At 39.8% G+C, this 20,753-nt stretch overlaps 1 protein-coding gene across 2 annotated transcripts in view; it reads left to right on the top strand.

Moving 5' to 3' along the window:
• The window catches only part of tdrd1 (tudor domain containing 1), a 94,396-nt gene that overhangs the window by 69,743 nt on the left and 3,900 nt on the right, over positions 1-20,753 (top strand). For both annotated transcript variants that reach the window (XM_072557371.1, XM_072557370.1), the window contains exons 18-20: positions 6,616-6,783; positions 11,338-11,550; positions 12,403-12,446. In XM_072557371.1, the coding sequence (XP_072413472.1) occupies positions 6,616-6,783; positions 11,338-11,550; positions 12,403-12,446 (425 nt within the window). The remainder of the gene's footprint in view (positions 1-6,615; positions 6,784-11,337; positions 11,551-12,402; positions 12,447-20,753) is intronic.

Genomic DNA, 20,753 nt, shown 5'->3' with positions numbered 1-20,753 from the left:
CAGGCCATTTAGGCCATTGATTGCATACCATCTTCTGAAGAGCATTCCATTTAGACCCACCATTGCCCATGGCTAATCCACCTAGCCTGCACGTTTTTGGACTGTGGGAGAAAGCAGGAGCACCCAAGGTAACCTACGCAGACAAGGCGAGAATGTGCAGTCTGCACACTGTTGCCCGAAGGTGAAATCAAACCTGGGCCCCTGGTACTGAGGCTGCAGTGCCAACCACTGTATTGCACTTTTTAGTGTTCAATTAGAATGACTCCATTGCATTTTGTGTGTGTTTGAGAGACCACATGTAGATCTAGATGAGGAGCAGAGCAAGAATAAATTCATGAAGGTAAACACAAAAACGTATCTGTTACCTTGCTGAAATACCATAACAGAAATTGGACTGCTTCCTGTTTTGGATGATTCCTTTTTTGGAGTTGGTTGGATAGGCAGTTGTTCTGACCCAATTGAGAAATAGTCAACCTTGTAAACTCCAAAAATTTGAGTGAGCTTGCAGTTGGTTGGGGAGACTGGTGAGCCGGCAATTTCTTGCCGCCACCCAACAAACTGTTTTGCTAGCATGTTCTTGCCTCTGCTGTAGCTGTAACTATCTTTAATTTTGAACTAAAACTCTGAGAAGGTACCTCTATCTTCAGACACCCTCTATGTACATTAGCAGTGTCCCATTCTTCCTGTGAGTTGCCAGCTACTCAATCTTGTACATTCTAATTGGCTGTCCCAGCTTTATAGCTTGCCCATTATCCATAATTGAACGGGACTCCTGAGGGAAGCCCATTAATTCCCATTTGGAGCCCTGATGCTCCCATTTCAGAGATCCTTTCTTTTAGACTCAGCTCAGCACCCAAAATCAACCAATAAAATATACTTATGCTGATTCTTGTTAAAATATTCAGATGCAAATATTCCCTAATTTAATGTGTAGTAACTTCATATGGTAAACAGGTGTGATAAATACTTCTCTAAAATTAATTGTTCCATTGTGGCTGGAAAGATTAAATGCTATTTGTTACAATTCCTGTTAGAGTTTTAAAACAGCACACCTACTTTGTGTTCTATTAAGGAAATCTGATCTTTGTGGTAGCATCCCTTTCTCTGAGCCAGAAACCTAAGGGATATAGATAGAGAATGTCTACAGTGTGGAACTGGGCCCTTCAGCCCAACAAGTCCATACCAACCCTCCGAAGAGTAACCCACCCAGACCCATTCTCCTACCCTATGTTTACCTCTGACTAATGCACCAAACCTATACATCCCTGAACACTAGGCAGTTTAGCATGGTCAATTCACATAACCTGCACATCTTTGGACTGTGGAAGGAAACGCACGCAAACATGGGAGAATGTGCAAAATCCGCACAGTCGCCTGAGGCTGGAATTGAACCCGGGTCCCTTGGTGCTGTGAGGCAGCAGTGCTGACCCCTGAGCCACCTATGGGTTCAAGTTCCACTTCCTCGAGGTGCGTAATAACAGTTCTGAATATGTTGATTCGAAAATACCTCCTCTTTTTTGCTAATTGGGAAAGGAAGATCTTTCTGAAAACACTCAAGCTTAGGATTTAGAAACTGACAAGAACTATTGGAACCATTTTGCTAACTAAGGTTTATTTGGAAGAATAATGAGATTTTGGGAGCAGAAGCAGTACTCAATTCATTTTTACCTATTCAAAACAGTTTCCAGGACACTTAGCACTAACGAAAATATCTTATGTGCACCCACTATGTGTCTCTATACAATAAAATAATTGATCAAAGCATATAGAGTCATAGAGATGTACAGCATGGAAACAGACCCTTCGGTCCAACCCGTCCACGCCGACCAGATATCCCAACCCCATCTAGGCCCACATGCCAGCACCTGGCCCATATCCCTCCAAACCCTTCCTATTCATATACCCATCCAAATGCCTTTTAAATGTTGCAATTGTACCAGCCTCCACCACTTCCTCTGGCAGCTCATTCCATACACGTACCACCCTCTGTGTGTAAAAGATGCCTCGTAGGTCTCTTTTATATATTTTCCCCCTCACCCTAAATCTATGCCCTCTAGTTCTGGACTCCCCAACCCAAGGAAAAAACTTTGCCAATATACCCTATCCATGCCCCTCATAATTTTGTAAACCTCAAAGGTCACCCCTCAGCCTCTGACGCTCCAGGGAAAACAGCCCCAGCCTGTTCAGCATCTCCCCATAGCTCAAATCCTCCAACCCTGGCAACATCCTTGGAAATCTTTTCTGAACCCTTTCAAGTTTCACAACATCTTTCCGATAGGAAAGAGACCAGAATTGCACGCAATATTCCAACAGTGGCCTAACCAATGTCCTGTACAGCCGCAACATGACCTCCCAACTCCTGTACTCAATACTCTGAACAATGAAAGAAAGCATACCAAACGCCACCTTCACTATCCTATCTACTGTGACTCCACTTTCAAGGAGCTATGAGCCTCCACTCCAAGGTCTCTTTGTTAAGCAGCACTCCCTAGGACCTTGGTGTATAAGTCCTGCTAAGATTTGCTTTCCCAAGGTACAGCACCTCTCATTTATCTGAATTAAACTCCATCTGCCACTTCTCAGCCCATTGGCCCGTCTGGTCAAGATCCTCTTGCAATCTGAGGTAACCCTTTTTGCTGTCCACTACACCTCCAATTTTGGTGTCATCTGCAAACTTACTAATTTTACCTCTTATGCTCACATCCAAATCATTTGTGTAAATGACTAAAAGTAGAGGACCCAGCACCGATCCATGTGGCACTCCACTGGTCACAAGCCTCCAGTCTGAAAAACAACCCTCTACCACCACCCTTTGTCTTCTACCTTTGAGCCAGTTCTGTATCCAAATGGCTAGTTCTCCCTGTATTCCGTGAGATCTAACCTTGCTAATCAGTCTCCCATGGGGAAACTTGTCGAACGCTTTGCAGAAGTCCATTTAGATCACATCTACTGCTCTGCCCACGTCAATCTTCTTTGTTACTTCCTCAAAAACCTCAATCAAGTTTGTGAGACATGATTTCCCAAGCACAAAGCAATGTTGACTATCCCGAATCAGTCCTTGCCTTTCCAAATACATGTACATCCTGTCCCTCAGGATTCCCTCCAACAAATTGCCCACCACCGACATTAGGCTCACTGGTCGATAGTTCCCTGGTTTGTCCTTACCACCCTTCTTAAACAGTGGCACCACATTAGTCAACCTCTAATCTTCCGACACCTCACCTGTGACTATCGATGATACAAATATCTCAGCAGGAGGCCCAGCAATCACTTCTCTAGCTTCCCACAGAGTTCTCGGGTACATCTGATCAGGTCCTGGGGATTTATCCACCTTTACCTGTTTCAAGACACCCAACACTTCCTCCTCTGTAATATGGACATTTTGCAAGACGTCACCATCTATTTCCCTACAGTCTATATCTTCCATATCCTTTTCCACAGTAAACATTGATGCAAAATATTCATTTAGTATCTTCCCCATTTTCTGCAGCTCCACACAAAGGCCGCCTTGCTGCTCTTTGAGGGGCCCTATTCTCTCCCTAGTTACCATTTTGTCCTTAATGTATTTGTAAAAAGTCTTTGGATTCTCCTTAATTCTATTTGTCAAAGCTATTTCTTGTCCCCTTTTTGCCTTCCTGATTTCCCACTTAAGTATACTACTACTGCCTTTATACTTTTCTAAGGATTCACTTGATCTATCCTGTCTATATCTTACATATGCTTCCTTCATTTTCTTAACTAAACCCTCAATTTCTTTAATCATCCAGCATTCCCTATACCTACTAGCCTTTCCTTTCACCCTAACAGGAATATACTGTCTCTGGATTCTCGTTATCTCATTTCTGAAGGCTTCCCATTTTCCAGCCATCCCTTTTCCTGCGAACATCTGCCCCAGTCAGCTTTCGAAGGTTCTTGCCAAATACAGTCAAAATTGGCCTTTCTCCAGTTTAGAACTTCAACTTTTAGATCTGGTCCAACCTTTTCCATCACTATTTTAAATCTAATAGAATTATGGTTGCTGGTCCCAAAGTGCTCCCCCACTGGTGCCTCAGTCACCTGCCTTGCCTTATTTCCCAAGAGTAGATCAAGTTTTGCACCTTCTCTAGTATGTACATCCACATACTGAATCAGAAAATTGTCATGTACTCACTTAACAAATTCCTCTTCATCTAAACCCTTTACACTATGGCAGTCCCAGTCTGTTTGGAAAGTTAAAATCCCCTACTATAACCACCCTATTATTCTTACAGATAGCTGCGATCTCCTTACAAGTTTGTTCCTCAATTTCCCTCTGACTATTGGCAGGTCTATTTCACAATCCCAATAAGGTGATCATCCCTTTCTTATTTCTCAGTTCCACCCAAATAACTTCCCTGGATGTATTTCCAGGAATATCCTCCCTCAGCACAGCTGTAATGCTATGCCTGATCAAAAATGCCACTCCCCCTCCTCTCTTGCCTCCCTTTCTATCCTTCCTGTAGCATTTGTATCCTGGAATATTAAGCTGCCAGTCCTGCCCATCCCTGAGCCATGTTTCTGTAATTGCTATGATATCCCAGTCCCATGTTCCTAACCATGCCCTGAGTTCATCTGCCTTCCCTGTTAGGCCCCTTGCCTTGAAATAAATGCAGGTAAATTTATTATTCCTACCTTGTCCCTGACTGTTTGACTCACTTCTGTTCTCAACTGTACCAGTGTCCGATTGATCTTTTTCCTCACTATCTCCCTGGGTCCCACCAACCCCGCCACTCCACCTTACTAATTTAAATCCTCCCAAGCAGTTCTAGCAAATTTCCCTGCCAGTATATTAGTCCCCTTCCAATTTAGATGCAATCTGTCCTTCTTGTACAGGTCACTTCTACCCCAAAAGAGATTCCAATGATCCAAAAATGTGAATCCTTCTCCCATACACCCGCTCCTCAGCCATGCATTCATCTGCTTTATTTTCCTATTTCTGTCCTCACTAGCTCATAGCACTGGGAGTAATCCAGATATTACTACTCTCGAGGACCTCCTTTTTAAATTTCTTCCTAACTCCCTGTAATCTCCCTTCAGAATCTCAACCTTTTCCCTTCCTACATTGTTGGTTCCGATATGGACAATGACCTCTTACTGGCCCTTCTCCCCTGTGAGAACATTCTGCACCCTCTTCGAGACATCCTTGATCCTGGCACCAGGGAAACAACACACCATTCTGCTTTTCTGCTGCTGTCCACAGAAATGTCTGCCTGTACCTCTGACTAGAGAATCCCCTATTTCAGCTCAATATTTTGAATTTATCCCTACATCTGATTTGCTGTCTGCCACAGTGTTGCTGGAATAGCTTTAATTGATCATCAGTCAGGACCACCAGGTTTTGTATCTTGCCTTTAAAAGGATCCCGATTTATAAACGTCTGACTTATGAACCCTTGTCCTTCTGAACACGATCTGATACATATGTAATTTGGAATGTCCAACGTGAATATTTCCTATATTTACAAATCACTTCTTTATATTGTTTTAGATCATGTATCAACTTGTTACAAATTGACTTGTAAATGGACTTGAGAACAGAACGTATGTGCAATCCGACAAGTACCTGTGCATTATTTTGTCTCCATATCACAAATATTTCATGCATGAAGTTTTTTGTGAATCAGTTGTTGTTTATGTTGAATTTCATCTGCCATCTTGTATACGTCTGTTGCTCAAGTATATTTAAAGCCTCCTGTAGATGATCCTGTTCAATTTCAGAATCGGTTGCTTTCATTCGCTTTGTACAGTCTGTGAATTTAGCTGTTGTATTTGTGCTTCCTTGTTCCAGCTGGTTTATGGAAATATTAAAAGTCCCAAACAAGACCATGTAGTGATTTCAACTGCAACATGCCTCAAGGCTTCTCATTCCTGAATCTTTGTACTCAGGTGCTATTGTTCAATAATTCTGCATGCCGTGGAAAATATTTCCAGTGATTCCAACATTATTTTCTGTTCCTGCTGTGTCTGGAGTGCAGTGTTTATTTCTGAATGACGTATGTCATTAACTGTCAGAATAGGCAGTTTGTGCTAATTTGAGAGAGTGTGCTTCAGTAATGATCTCTCTCAGCATCAAAAGTATCCAGGTTACAGTTTAAACAAAATGCAATATCAACACTTACGCTTTTTTAGATTAGATTAGATTACTTACAGTGTGGAAACAGGCCCTTCGGCCCAACAAGTCCACACCGCCCCGCCGAAGCGCAACCCACCCATACCCCTACATTTACCCCTTACCTAACACTGCGGACAATTTAGGACGGCCAATTCACCTGACCTGCACATCTTTGGACTGTGGGAGGAAACCGGAGCACCCGGAGGAAACCCACGCAGACACGGGGAGAATGTGCAAACTCCACACAGTTAGTCACCTGAGGCGGGAATTGAACCCGGATCTCTGGCGCTGTGAGGCAGCAGTGCTAACCACTGTGCCACCGTGCCGCTTCTTTGTTATTAATTCATTTTGAAGGATTAAAAAGTCCACTTTAAGAACTATTATTTCTTTTGAAAATTACAAAAAATGTTTTGATAGTTAATGTGCCAGATTAATTAATACCTGCCCTGTGTTCAGGAATCCTGAAACATGTACTTTTTATTTTAGGTGATAACAGCTGGCACCGTACAATTGTACTGAATTACTCTGACCTTTCAGTAAAAGTAATTTGTGCAGATTATGGAATTGTAGAAACTGTTCCACTTGAAAGGATTAAGTGCATTCGACCAGAACTTTTGGATCCTCCATTTCAAGTTGCAAAGTTTGCACTTTCAGGTATATTTTGTGTATTGTTACCAAAGAGTTTATATTTGTTGTTTGATAACTAAATGAGCAACTGCTTCTGATTATTTTGTCACTTTTATATCAAGAGTGCCTGCATAACTCTGTGTGAGTGCAAATTCCATGCATGCTGCGAGCAATTAAACAAAGTAACATTTAGTGTTGTCCATTTGTTGACTATCCTCTCAATGTGCGGCCATTCTGCTTCAACAACATGAAATCATTTTGTAGAAAACACCTTACCTATACTTATACAAGTATAGGTACATTACACATTCTGCTTCTTATGTTACTAATTTGCAGCAAAACACTCAAGATTCCAATAGATGTGTGTACATTATGTAAATGAATATGGAATTCATGCAGCCTGCAAGTTTGTTTATTGGTCTAAGAGGGTTGATTAACTCAGTTGGCTGGACAGCTGGTTTGTAATGCAGAGTAACGCCAACAGTGCAGGTTCACTTCTTACACCAGCTACGGTCTCACTTTCTCAATGTCGCACCTCGCCTGAGGAGTGGTAACCTCAGATTAAACCATCCACTGTCATCTTTCAAGTGAGAGAGTAACCATATGTTGACTTTACGTATTTACTGGTTTGAAACATCATTGGACAAGTGTAGTTAATTGCCAACAGATTTTCAGGATAGATTTTCTGTCCCTGTCACGTTATTCTCTAAGGAACTTTCTTCTCTCTGTTGATTTTCTAGTTCATTCCTGGTGCTGTGTACTAACAAAACTATTGTCTCCATTGATGGCCTTGATTTTCATTTTGAGCAAGTATTGAAGTTTGAAAGCTAGGACAGTTGTCTTCTTATAGACATAACAAAACGAAATCATAACATTGAACGTACCCTACTTTTGTTGATGACTCTTTCTGCACTCATTACTACAGAAACATTACAGTAGGTAGTTAAATATGGCTTATCTTTAAATCTTTGTCTCTTCAATTTATATGTAGCAACTCTCGAATATAAGGAAAGCATTTTTGGTCTTAAGGCTAACTAGGGTAAATGCAAAGGCATTTTCATCTGTTATAATTAGATTAGATTCCCGACAGTGTGGAAACAGTCCTTCGGCCCAACAATCGAATCGAGAACCTTGGTGCTGAGAGGCAGCAGTGCTAACCACTGAGCCACCATGCCGCCCCTATGTGATTGAATGTCAGCATTAAGAATCACATGATCATTGTCAGGTGATTAAATGTCATCTGTTAAATAACTAAATTTCCAGGCATACACCAAGCCAGAATTTTCAGCTCTATCATAGGCCAGTAGGCCAAAGCTCCTCAAATGTGTTGGAAAAACTAGGACTGAAGCCAGTCAGATTAGTGCTATTCTGTTTCATGTTAGTCAGATGATGTACTGGGTTCTATAAATTTATAATTATAATTAATCATACCCAGAATTTTGGTGTGTTTCACTTTGTGTGAAGGAATGAGGAAGGACTTTGGACTAGTTGGGATGTTGGACAAATGTTTGATGTATAGTGTGCCTTTTGCTTCACAAGATACCCATTTGATTTCCCTTGCTAAACTGATAAATTTCTGTGTCATCTTGCTCTTTGGTACAGTTTAAACTTGTTACTGCAGCCTCTGACTAAAAATCAAGGATGAGCTAGCATAATATTCAAGTAAAGCATTTTGTTTTCTGTAGTGGAATAATGTTAATTAGCTGTTGAATGCAAAATTAATTTTCTTTTCAGGTTGCTTATTTTTAAAGTTCATTCATGGTATGTAGGTGGTGCTGGCTAGGGGCCAGAATTTTATTGCCCAACCCTAATTGCCCAGAGAGCAGTTGAGTCAACCACATGGCTGTGGGTCTGATGTCTCATGTAAGCCCAATTAGGTAAGGGTGACCGGTTCCTTCTCTAAAAGTGGGTTTTTCTCAGAATCAGCAGTGGTTTTATGATCATCATTAGTCTCTTTAATTATGTATTTTTAAAAACTGAATTCAATTTCCATCTGCCATGGTGGGATTTGAGCGCTGGTCCTCAGAATAATACCTGGGTCTTTGGATTATTAATCTTGTGATAATATCACTAGGCCTGCCTGAAATAACTGGAAGGGGGTTGGTATCTTGTCACCAAGTCAATCTTTATTTACATGTGCATCGTATGTAGGCTGTCACCAGCCTGCTCAGAGCCAATGCCTAGAATGAAGATACACTCTGATTCTCCTGTTTGTCTGTCAGCAAGGCTCCCTGGTTGTCCCAGGTCTTTTTTAGAGTAGATTAGATTAGGTTCCCGACAGTGTGGAAACAGGTCCTTTGGCACCCACCAGTCCACACCAACCCTCCGAAGAGCAACCCACCCAGACACCCTGACTAATGCACGTAACTCTATGGGCAATTTGGCATGACCAATTCACCTAACCTGCACATCTTTGGACTGTGGGAGGAAACCGGAGCACCTGGAGAATGTGCAAACTCCACACAGACAGTCACCTGAGGCTGGAATTGAACCTGGGTCCCTGGTGCTGTGAGGCAGCAATGCTAATCACTGAGCCACCGTGCCACCCTAAATCCCAACAACTCTACTCGAGGATCTCATTGTCAATGAGATCCACCTGGCCCTAGTTACAATTACTGCACTACCCTCATTTTAAAATATGACTACTGAAAATAATAACTACCTTTTGGTCTAAATTTTCGTGTTAATCTGATTACCATCTGATTTTAAGAACCCCATTGCTGTTTCTGAGGTATGTACTATGCTCTTTTACAAAAAAACTGAGTAGTTGCATGAAGGCTTTTGTATATCAAGTGTAGATTAAAAAGCAGTCTGAAAAATATCATGTTTAATAGGTGATATAAAGTAGAATGTACTCACTATTTCTATCCATTCTTGGGATGTAGGCAGCAATAGTACAGATTGTTATGCTATAACGAGACAGTTGTGTTCCTCTGAACCTTGCGCTATAGAGCACTGTGCTATGGAAAACTGCTATAGAAAATCGCGCTGTAGACGCTTGCTAATAGAAAGTCGCTATACCTGTTAAGTAGAAAGATCACGTTGTTCAGTGTCCAGTTCATCAATTGCATTTTTGTCAATTTGTGCTGATGAAACGCCATTATAGCAGAATGACCAGTAAAGCGATATTTATTGCCCATTCCTGGTTTCCTTCTGAAGCTAATGATGTGATAGTATGGCCTTTGTAGTTGTGGTTTCCCACAATGTTATTGGTTAAGAAATTCCAGGTTTTTACCCAGCAGTGCTGAAAAGGCATCAGTATGAAGTTAGAAGGTTGTGTAACAATTCTGTGAAGTTTCATAAACGTTACAGTGCAGGAGGAGGTCATTTGGCCCACTGTGCCTGCAGCATTACCTGTGCATCATTACCTCGTACCAATTCGTTGCTTTTCCCCATACCCTTGCACATTATTTATATCCAAATAATCGTCCAACACTCTCTTGAATACTTCCACTGAACCTGCCAGAGTGGAGCCAATTTAGAACAGAAATTAAAAGGAAATGTGTATCTAAGACTATATTATTCATTTTCCACTTGATGGAGACTGTTTTGCTGTCAAGAGAATTTTTGTGAATTGCTGTAACCTGATCTGTGGGTAGTATGTAGTAGAGCTGCAATGCATCAGCAATGGAGAATGAATGCTGAGTTTAGTAACATCAGTGTCAGTGGAGTGGAGTGGATCTAAAGATAAGTAGTCAGCCCTTCCAGTTTTCTCTCCTCCTCTTCTCCATGCAGTATAAATTACTTTTCACAGAATGGTTGCAGTAGAGGCGGCAGCTGTTTGGCAGTCTATGTTCATGCATTCTCAAAGAGAAACCTAATCATTTCCATTCCCCTGCAGTTTTTTCAGATAATGACAAAAGACAAAATTGAATTTGCCTACACCAAATTCTGTATATCCTAGTCATAATGCATGTTTTTGCCAGTCACCTTAAATCTTATGGTCTTCATCCTTCCACTGGTGAGACCATTTTTTCCTTATCTGCACTGTTCAGGTCCCAGAATGATTTTCGATAACCGTTTGAAACTTTCCTGTTGTTAGACAACAGTTGCAGCTTTCCCATCAACCCAGTAATTGTTTCCAGAATAAATTGAGTAAATTCCCTGCAGAATTTCGTTTTCGAGAATATCTTCTGCACCTTCTCCAATGCAGTCACAACCTTGCTATATATATGTGGTGCCTGCAACTGCACACTGCAGCTGAGGCCGAAGCAGTGTCTTCTACCATTTTATAATTTCTTTGCTTTTGCATTCTATACCACCATTTACAGCATCTAGGATTCCTTATATTTCAGTAATTACTCTTCTTTTTAACCCAACCATTTTAGAATTATGTGCTCTTTGTATTGCATCTCCTGGATGTTCTTACCCAAATAAATCACTTTATAATTTTCCATTACATTCGCACCCAATCCTTTTCTTTCACCAACCTCTTGACTTAGAAAGAAATTACTTGCTGTAGATTCAGGATGGAAGATGATTAGCAACCCTGACACACATTAACTGAATATGAGATACTTATTTCCATTGTGTCACATCTATTTTGCACATTTAATTAAATGTTGTTTTTAATATGTTTAGATGTTGAACTAAAACTTGATGCATGGACTCCTGCAGCCAGCAATTTACTCAAAAGTCTCTTACTTGATAAAAATGTTTTGGCAACAATAAGAGCATTTGATGGAAGTGTCTACACTGTAGATTTGATAGGACATCTTGAAGGTGCTGCGATTAAAATATCTGATCAATTGGTATTGGAAGGTCTGGCTAAATACAGAGATCAAGGTAAAAAAGGTAATTATTTGCACTTGAGAACTCAATTCTCAGTTTTTGTACATAAATTTCATGTTTGCAACTGACTGTTTCACTTATAGTTGAATTCAACTCCAGTGTGCTATGGTTTGAAATAAGTAGTGCACAAGTTCAAAGTGAGCTCCTAAGCTCAGTGGTAATGTCAAACTTAAACTTTGGTGAAAATAGTTAATTGTTATTTAACAAATAGGTAAGTGTGAGATGAGTTACAGTAGGAGACTAACCGAATCCAATTATTGTTTTTCTTGCATCTGAATAAGTTATTGCCCCAGACTTAAGTGGAATTCTGTATATTTTGCATAACAGCAGCTACCTAGATTTGTGACTTTTAGTTTTTGCCTGTAATTCAAATCTTATCTACTTGATTTGCTCCTATAGAAGAACAGCAACCTGAAATAATTTGTCCAAAGTGTATTCATATTTGCGATTGCATTGCATTCTCATTAATCCTCTACTTAGTTCAAACTTTTAGCATAGCCCTGAAGGAATTAACTTCTGATTGACCCAATAATCTAATTACACCACTTAGAACTTTATCTTCAAGCACCCCCTCATCTTATCGCAGTGATACATTTTATGGTACATAGTTTCTCACAAGAAGTCGAGTTTTCTTCTGAAACGTATCCTGAAATTATGATGCGTCTTCTATGTATTTAAAAGGTGGGGAGTTGGGGGGAAACTAATTTGTGCATACACGATTAGAGTATGAGTTCGAGACCAATAGATAGAAGACAACAATCAGCATTGAACTCTCTTCTTTTACTATTGGATTAAAGCCCTAACTTTATTAAGTGAAATATCTTCAGCTGGATATTTTTGATTTCTTTGTTGCAGCTCAAGATCACAAAAGCTGCTGTTGCAAAGATCTTCAAAAAGCTGTAAGTTTTTATTCTATTCAAATGTTTGTTTGATATATTTATAACTCAATTTTGATTCTGTTCAAGCTGTTTCAAGAGTCTTGTATTATATAGTAATTTGCAATCTGAATTCATCTACTACTATAGCTATGCAGTAATATAGCTCTGCTGTATCAGTTATTGTGCAATATGGACATGATTCAAACCCACACCTATGTTTTGAACATTTCAATTTTGTACAAGTCGAATTGGAAGTTGGGTGCCATAAAATCTAGAAGAAACAGTGTTCAAAGATGGAGTAGTTTGGCCTTTAGTGATTGTGGTGTTGGTGGAAATTGGGATAGAAAGTAAGCATTGTGCTGTTTGTTCAGCTAAGAGTCAGAAGCAGAACTGTGTCAGTATGAGAATAGATCAGATAGATCTTCAGGTTAATGTACATTGTTTCCACTTTTAATTAGAGCAGTTGACATTGAGGCAAAAATGATCACTACTGGTGAACCAAATGTCGTCCACATTAAATTGCTGATGGCCATCCAAGGTAAAATTGTGGATGAAGAGGGCTTCTTTTATTTTGGCCTTTTGTTACAAGCTTAGGGAAGGCACAGCGGTAGGCCATTTGGCCCAATCAACCAGGCTGCTGTTTTTCCATTTAGTCTCCTCCTATCTTTCTTCTAAATCTGTTGTAAACCTCTATACTTTTGTGCCCCAATGCTTGCTTGACTTCTCGTTAAATGCATTTATGCAATTCACTTCAACCACTCCTGTGATAGTAAGTTCCCCATTCTCAGTACTTGTTAAAGAAACTTCTTATGAATTGCCTATTGGGTTTCTTTCTGACTAGCTTGTTTTGCTGGCTTCCAAAAATGCTCTCTTCCATAAGATTCTGTCTGTATCTATTAGAAAATCTTTTCTTTTTCTTAAGAAGAGCTGTTAGATCACCCTGCAATATTTTGTTCCAAGGGAAGAAACTTCGCCTATCAATTATTCCTGACATTTCTGATATCTGTCTTGTAAATGTTCTTTGCATTCTCTCCAGTGCCTTGATATTCTTTTTATATCATGGTGATCACATCTACAAACAGTACTTTAGGCATGGCTAACGAAGGTTTGACACAGATTTTGCATAATTTCCCCACCTTTCAATGCTACCCCTCTTCCCCCTGTCTTATGTTTGCTTTTTTACTATCATTGCGAAATGATGGCACATGTATTTGTGATTGGTGTATAATGTACTGAGATTCCTTTCTTCCTCTACCCTACCTGAGCTTGCATTTTCTGAGTAATAAATAATCCCCAATTTTCTTATCACTCTGAATACTTCACATTTATCTGTGGATTTTTATTTGTCCAATCTCCTCAGTATTGATTACCCATCCCTAAAATTTGGTGTCAGTTTGTAAGTTCAGAAATTTGTTTTTTCATTTCAAAATCCAGATTGTTAAAGCGAACTCTGTGAGAATGCCCTTGTTAGTGTGACATCAAGGATCCCTAGTAAAACTGAGGTCCCTACGGGAGAATCTTTCATTAGTTGGAGTCATTCTTAGCATAAAGAATGATGGTTGTGACTGTTAGAGGTCAGCCATCTCCATCCCACAACATTGCAGGAATTCTTCAAGAAACCGTACCAGTTGCTTCATCGTAAGGTCAGAAATGGTTGTTCACTGATTTCACAGTATTCAGTATCATTTGCAACTCCATAGGTACTGAAGCAGTCTATGTTCATATACAATACAACCGAGACAACCTTCAGATTTAGGCCAAGAAGTAGCAAGTAACATTTGTGCCACAACAAATATAAACATTTCCCCAACACATTCGCAGCCACTGTCAACATCCTGTGGGTTATCATTGGCTACAAATTGAATTGGACAATCCATTACTGAGATTAAAAGAGCAGGTCAGAGGCTAAAAATCGGATGGTGAGTAACATCACCTCCTGACTCTCGAAAGTCTGCCTACCATCGACAAGGCGTAAGTCAGGAATGTGATGCAATGCTGCCCACTTGTCTGACTGAGTGGAGTTCCAACAGTCAAGAGGTTTGACAACATCTAAGACAAAACAGCCTGCCTCATTTTGCTCCACATCCACAAATACATACTTCCTGCATCGCCAATGCACAGTAAGGTTCATTCAAAACTATTTTCTACACCTGTGACTCTGACCACCCAGCAATAAAAGGGCAGCACATGCATGAGAGAATCGCCACCTCCAAGTTACCCTTCAATCTGTGAGCAAACTACACACCAGACTCTATTGGAATTATATTGCTATTCCTTCACTGTCACTAGGTTACAATCCTGGACCTCCTTTTCTAGGACTGCTGAGAGTTTATCAAAATCATATCGACAGCAGTAGTTGAACAAAACCGCTCACCTCAACCTCTTCAAAGGCAGTTAAGGTTGAGTAACAAATGTGGGCTGAGACAGCGCTGTCCACATCTTGTGTAAATTGTGAACAACAGCAATCCCAACACACATCCTCACATTCAAGTATGCTCTCAAGCATTCTCCACCACTCATCATGGTTCATCTGATTGCTCCTGCCTCCCTTTCACATCAAAAATCTTTACCTGTATCTTAAAAATATTCCGAGACTCTACTTCCACCACCTTCAGAGAGAGCATTCCAAAGACATGTAACCCTCTGTGAGGAAAAGATATTCTCCTTCCTTTGACCTTAGATGGGTAACTTCTGATTTTTGAAAAGTGACTCCTTTCTGTATTCTCTGACGTGAGGAAATATCCTCTCTGCATCCACCCTGTTAAAACCCCTTGGGAACACTATATGTTTAAGCAAGTTGCCTCCCATTTGAAACTCTAGCATATACTCGCCCCACCTGTCCAACGTTTACTTAGAAGAAGACCTGCACATTCCAGGTAGTAGTCTAGTAAACCTTTTCTTAACTGCTTCCAATGCATGTACATTGTTGCTTAAATAAGGGGACGGTATTCCAGAAGTAAGCTTGTGAATGCCTTGAATAATTGAAGCATAACCTCACAGTTTTTGGATTCGGTTCCCCTCACAAAGAAAAATATCCAGTTATCTTTCCTAATTGCTGTATATGAATCTTTGATGATTCATTCACTAAGACAAAAATCTCTCTGCATCTCGTGCCTCTGCGGTTTCTCAGTATCTGGATTTTTTTTCCTTTTTTAAAAAAAAAATGGCCAGTTCCATTTTCTTATACTGTATTACATTGCCACATCTTTGCCTACTCACTTAATCTAACTATATCTTTTTTGTAGCATCCTTGTGTCCTCTTCACAACTTGCTTTTCTTCTAATCTTTGTGTTACCACTGAATATGGCAATGAACAGTAAAATGTTGAGGCCTTCATTCCTTTTAATCTATGCTGCATGTTATTTTCTTAAAGATCGCCAATAAATTGTTTAAACATGATTTTTCTTTCACAAAGCTGTGTTGACTTTGCTGATTTACCTTCAACGTTTCTAAGTGATAGAGATGTAACGTTAACTAGCCGGTAATTTCCTGCTCTCTGTCTCACTACTTTTTTGATTAAAGGAGTTACTTACCTGTTTTCTGCCTAATGGAGCTTGTCTGAATCTAGGGAATTTTGGAAAATTTAAAATTCCTCAGATCCTTGTGGAATAACACCACAATAAAATTTAACACAAGTAGTGAACAGCATTATGAGCAAAAGGTGGGAGAATGACACTAGGTCTTGAAGCACATTTGGAGACTGCATTAGTCTTCATGGTGGAAGACACAAGTAGCATCGCAAAACTTCACCCGAGTCAGAGTGCAGAGGTGAGTCTAATTGCCATTACTAATGACCGGGTACTTGTGAAGCTGAAAGGTCTGAAGGTGGATAAATCACTAAGATCAGGTGGACTACACCCCAGAGATGTGAAGGCTGAGGAGATTATGGAGGAATTTGCAATGATCTTTCAGCAATCACTGCAGTCCAGGGACCCAAGGACTGAAAAATGGCTAATTAACACCCCTGTTGAAGAAAGGAAGAAGGTTGAAGATTACTCTATGGGAAATTATAAGCTGGTTAGCCTGACCCCAATCATTGATAAGGTTTTACAGTCTATTATTAGGGATTATTGTATTACCATTGTCTACTCTGTCCATTACCAACTTTCAAAACAGAACAGCAAAGTTAGTTATCCATTATTTTTCTCATTTGAAATTCACACTGACTGTTCATTATCATGTTTCTCATTTCTAAATACTGTTCCATTTTTCCCCTTTAGTAAGCAATCACATCTTTTGAATGACTAAATTTCAGTTGACTGGTCTATTATTCCCAGATATGTTCAGCTGCTTAAATTTGGAAGTCTCAATAAATATGCTTTCGTCATTCAGCATTACACCTTTCACAAGGATTTATTACATGTGTGCTCAAGTGCAAGGATAAGATGGAGGTTTGGAAGGTTGACTAGGGCATTAGTCATTGGTGATAAAAGAAGGGATGATGAGAAGTTGGATGAGCATTTGTTAGTAAAGTCACAGATTACGCCAAAAGTGGAGATGTAGCAGACATTAAAAAAGGTTACCTCAAGCAGTGGGTCCTTGATTAGATGGGCCACTAATGTGGACAAGAGATGGAGACTAATTTAGACAAATATGAGGTGCATTTTGGAAAGGTAAATTAGGGTAGGACTTAAACATTTAATGGTTAGGTCCTGGGAAGTGTTCCTGAATAAAGAGACTTGGGAGTGCAGTTTCACAGTTCCTTGACAGTGGAATTCCAGGTCGACCAGGATAATGAGGAAGGCGTTCAGTAAAGATTGTCTTTATTGGTCAGTGCATTGACTGTAGGAGTTGGGAGGTGATATTGCAACTGTGCAGGACATAGGCCACTTTTCGAATATTGCATGTAATTCTGGTCTCCCTGCTATCAGAAGGATGTTGTGAAACTTGAAAGGGTTCAGAGAAGATTTACAAGGACGTTGCCATGGTTGGAGGGTTTGAGCTACAGGGAGAAGTTGAATAAGCTGTGGTTATTTTTTCTGGAGTGTTGGAAGCTGAGGGGAGGATCTTATCGAGGCTTATAAAATCATGAGAGGCACGGATAGGGTAAATAGACAAGGTCTTTTCCCTGGGGTGAGGGAGTTCAAAACTAGAGAGCATGGGTTTAGGGTGAGAGGGGAAAGATATAAAAGGTACCACAGGGACAACTTTTTCACACAGAGGGTGGTACATATATGGAATGAGCTGCCAGAGGAAGTGATGGAGGCTGGTGCAATCACAACATTTAAGTGGCATCTGGGTGGGTATATGAATAGGAAGGGTTTAGAGGGATATGGGCCAAGTGCTGGCAAATGGAACTACAATTATTTAGGATATCTGGTCGGCATGGACGGGTTGGACAGAAGGGTCTGTTTCCATGCTGTGCAGCTCTGTGACTTCAGTTTGCAATTGTTCATTTTTAAGCTCAGCAAATGAAAGAAAAAGACAATTGTTTAGAGAGAACAAAGGTGTCCAATTGAGGAAGCTTGTACAAGACAGATTGTACAATAATACATTTGACTAATGCATTTCGGCGTGGAACATACAAGTTATAACATGCATAGGTAATGAGCAAAAATCTCATTCTGAAACAGGGCAGAAACAATAATATTCAGTTCTTGATCGTATGTGTTGTCTACTTTCAAAACGAGGTGAGAAGGGGTAATCCAGCTATCCTCTTTGTAACCTTCCTGGATGCCAAGATTTTATGTTCTTTTCACACAAGATAATACCTGCCTGCAATTAGTAATTTAGTCGACCTTTTTGTTATGCTGTAATATTAAGGAACATTTTGAGGTTTTCTTGAATGATAAGAGCCTAGTTTACCTGTTAATGCTGAGAAGAAAAATAAAAATGCAGGATTGAGTTTGTGGCATTGTACAGTCATTCAAGGCCTTGCACCCAGCTGTGCTAACTTAGAAGTGGATAATATCCAGTACAAAAGGAAGTTGTTTTAGAGGAGTAAGGTTTTAACTTGAGGTTACAATTGGGCAGTTGTGGTGTTGCACCATCAGTAGCAAACGTGGCAATTATCATTTACATGTTTCTTTCCAGTCAGTGCTATAACCAGGTGTTTCTTTTGAGAAACAGAGTGAGCATCTTCCCCAACCTGTGTTCAATACTATAGTCAAAAATCTATTTTCTTCTCTGCTAAAGATACCCATTGAAATTGTTGCTGTTTTCATATTCCCAGTCTGCTCAAAGAATTTTGATTTCGGATGTAATTGTTGTAGGCAATATTAGGGGAAAATTTGGTGAGTTACCTGGTAAATCTTTTGAAGTTCCAGCTGTGATTAGAATGAACTAGTGTGTTTGGGTTAACTTCATATGCAATATAACTCATTTAAGATTCACTTTCATTTATTTGAGTCCAGAAATTAGTTAGGTTGAAAGAAAAGGTAGTTAAACCACATAATCACACATGCTGATGGAGCCGACAGACAGTTTCTGTGAAAATGCAACATGGCTGAACTAGTACTAGCCTTTATTTGAAAATGGAATGTGAGGATAGCCATGTACCATGCTAAGAAGGTCCAAGCAATGGAGTTTAGTCAAGGTTGAAAATGAAACTCAGGATTTTGAGAGGAGAAAAGATGCCAACTGGGAAGATAGGGAGTGATGAAACAATAGGGAGTATTGGTGCCCTGCCACTTGGGTGATGTATGGGAAACAAGATGACTGTCAAAAACAGACCATTTCATGATTTGAGTAACGTATTATCTACAAGACTTACAATGTATAAATATCTGAATCCTCACTGAATTAGTGTGAGACTTCAGAATCTTTTCTGGGACAGACTCTTCAACTTTATCTCAATAAACAATTGTTGACCTATACTTCAAGGGTCCTGAGATTATTACCTAAAATAACCTACCACAACAGTGAGGCTCTATTTCCAACATGAAGGTACAACATAATGGTACAAGTCAAACCCAATGGGTGAAGTGTTGATTGCAGCTCAGACTTGATTTTCTTTAATCCACTTATCAACTTCATGAAATTTGGTCAAGTGATGTCTGTGACCATTTCAAGTCTTGTGTTCTTGATCTTTTTTAACCTGTGTCAGTCCATGAAAGGCCCATTAATTTACTAATTCAAGCAATATTTAAAGATCAATACAATCATTGTCATCATGATAAAGTATTTGCTTCAAGGGTATTTTGAAGTAATCATAGAAAGTTTAATGCTGGCACCTTGAATTTTTAGTTTAGAGTGGTATGGTAAGATTCTGTGATGCGGATGTGAAATGGTACGATCAAGCTGGTAATTGTGCTCCAGTGTTGCCTTCCAACAGGGTTCCAATCAAGCATTGTTAAATTACTTTGTTTTTGGGTGGGTTAATCTGTCCCTTGGAACAGATTCTTCATCTGTGGCAAGTGTAATAGTAACATTCAGACTCCAATTAATTCCTAACTCAAGTCATTGTGTTGAGATCTTATCATTCAGTGAGGTATATCAGAATATTAATTCTCTGCAATGTTTCATATTTAGCTGATTAGACTCCAACTGTATTATTATGCATATCTGATAACCACTAAACCTTGCTTCTTAATCAGTCTGTTTCTAACTTCTCCATTTTGTAGTGTCCTTGTGTGAAATGATTGTGTACACATTAGACGATCAGTACTACTTTTGTGGTTTTCTCAACTTAGTTACAATGTTGTTCTTAACTTTGTTTGGATTTTGCATACCAGAAACACTTGACTGGGCATAATGTCTATATTTTTTCACAACTGGGTCAATTTTAGATTAGATTAAATTAGATCCCTTACAGTGTGGAAACAAGCCCTTCGGCCCAACAAGTCCACAGCGACCCGCCGAAGCACACCCACCCAGACCCATTCCCATTCACCTGACACTTTAGCGTGGCCAATTCACCTGCACGTTTTTGGACTGTGGGAGGAAACCGGAGCACCTGGAGGAAACCCACGCAGACACCGGGAAAATGTGCAAACTCCATGCAGACAGTTGCCTGAGATGGCAATTGAACCCGGGTCTCTAGCGCTGTGAGGTAGCAGTGCTAACCACTGTGCTACAATATACAGTAAATGAATTGCATGACCATGCTTTGCACTTGTAATCCTTATGAAATACATTCTTTCAGCTTTTTTTCCTGGAGTATTTTACTTGATATCCACATATAGAAATGGATCATTGTTACTTGTGCCTAAGGTGATTTCTTTTTCCATGGATTCATGATAAAGTTTTGTTTTATTTCATTAAATGAAGGGGCAGTCTGCAGTAAGTCACGATTTTTAAAACAAATGCTGTTGATTGTTTTCACCTGTTGTTTGCATCAAGTGATGTAAAAAATGTACTTTCTTATTCTGGAGCAACAGTTTTGCTTTT

Source organism: Chiloscyllium punctatum, chromosome 38, assembly GCF_047496795.1.
Source record: "Chiloscyllium punctatum isolate Juve2018m chromosome 38, sChiPun1.3, whole genome shotgun sequence".
In the NCBI taxonomy this organism is placed as follows: Eukaryota; Metazoa; Chordata; class Chondrichthyes; order Orectolobiformes; family Hemiscylliidae; genus Chiloscyllium; species Chiloscyllium punctatum.
The sequence above is the reverse complement of the archived record's forward strand: the minus strand, read 5'-3'. Positions and strand labels throughout refer to the sequence as shown.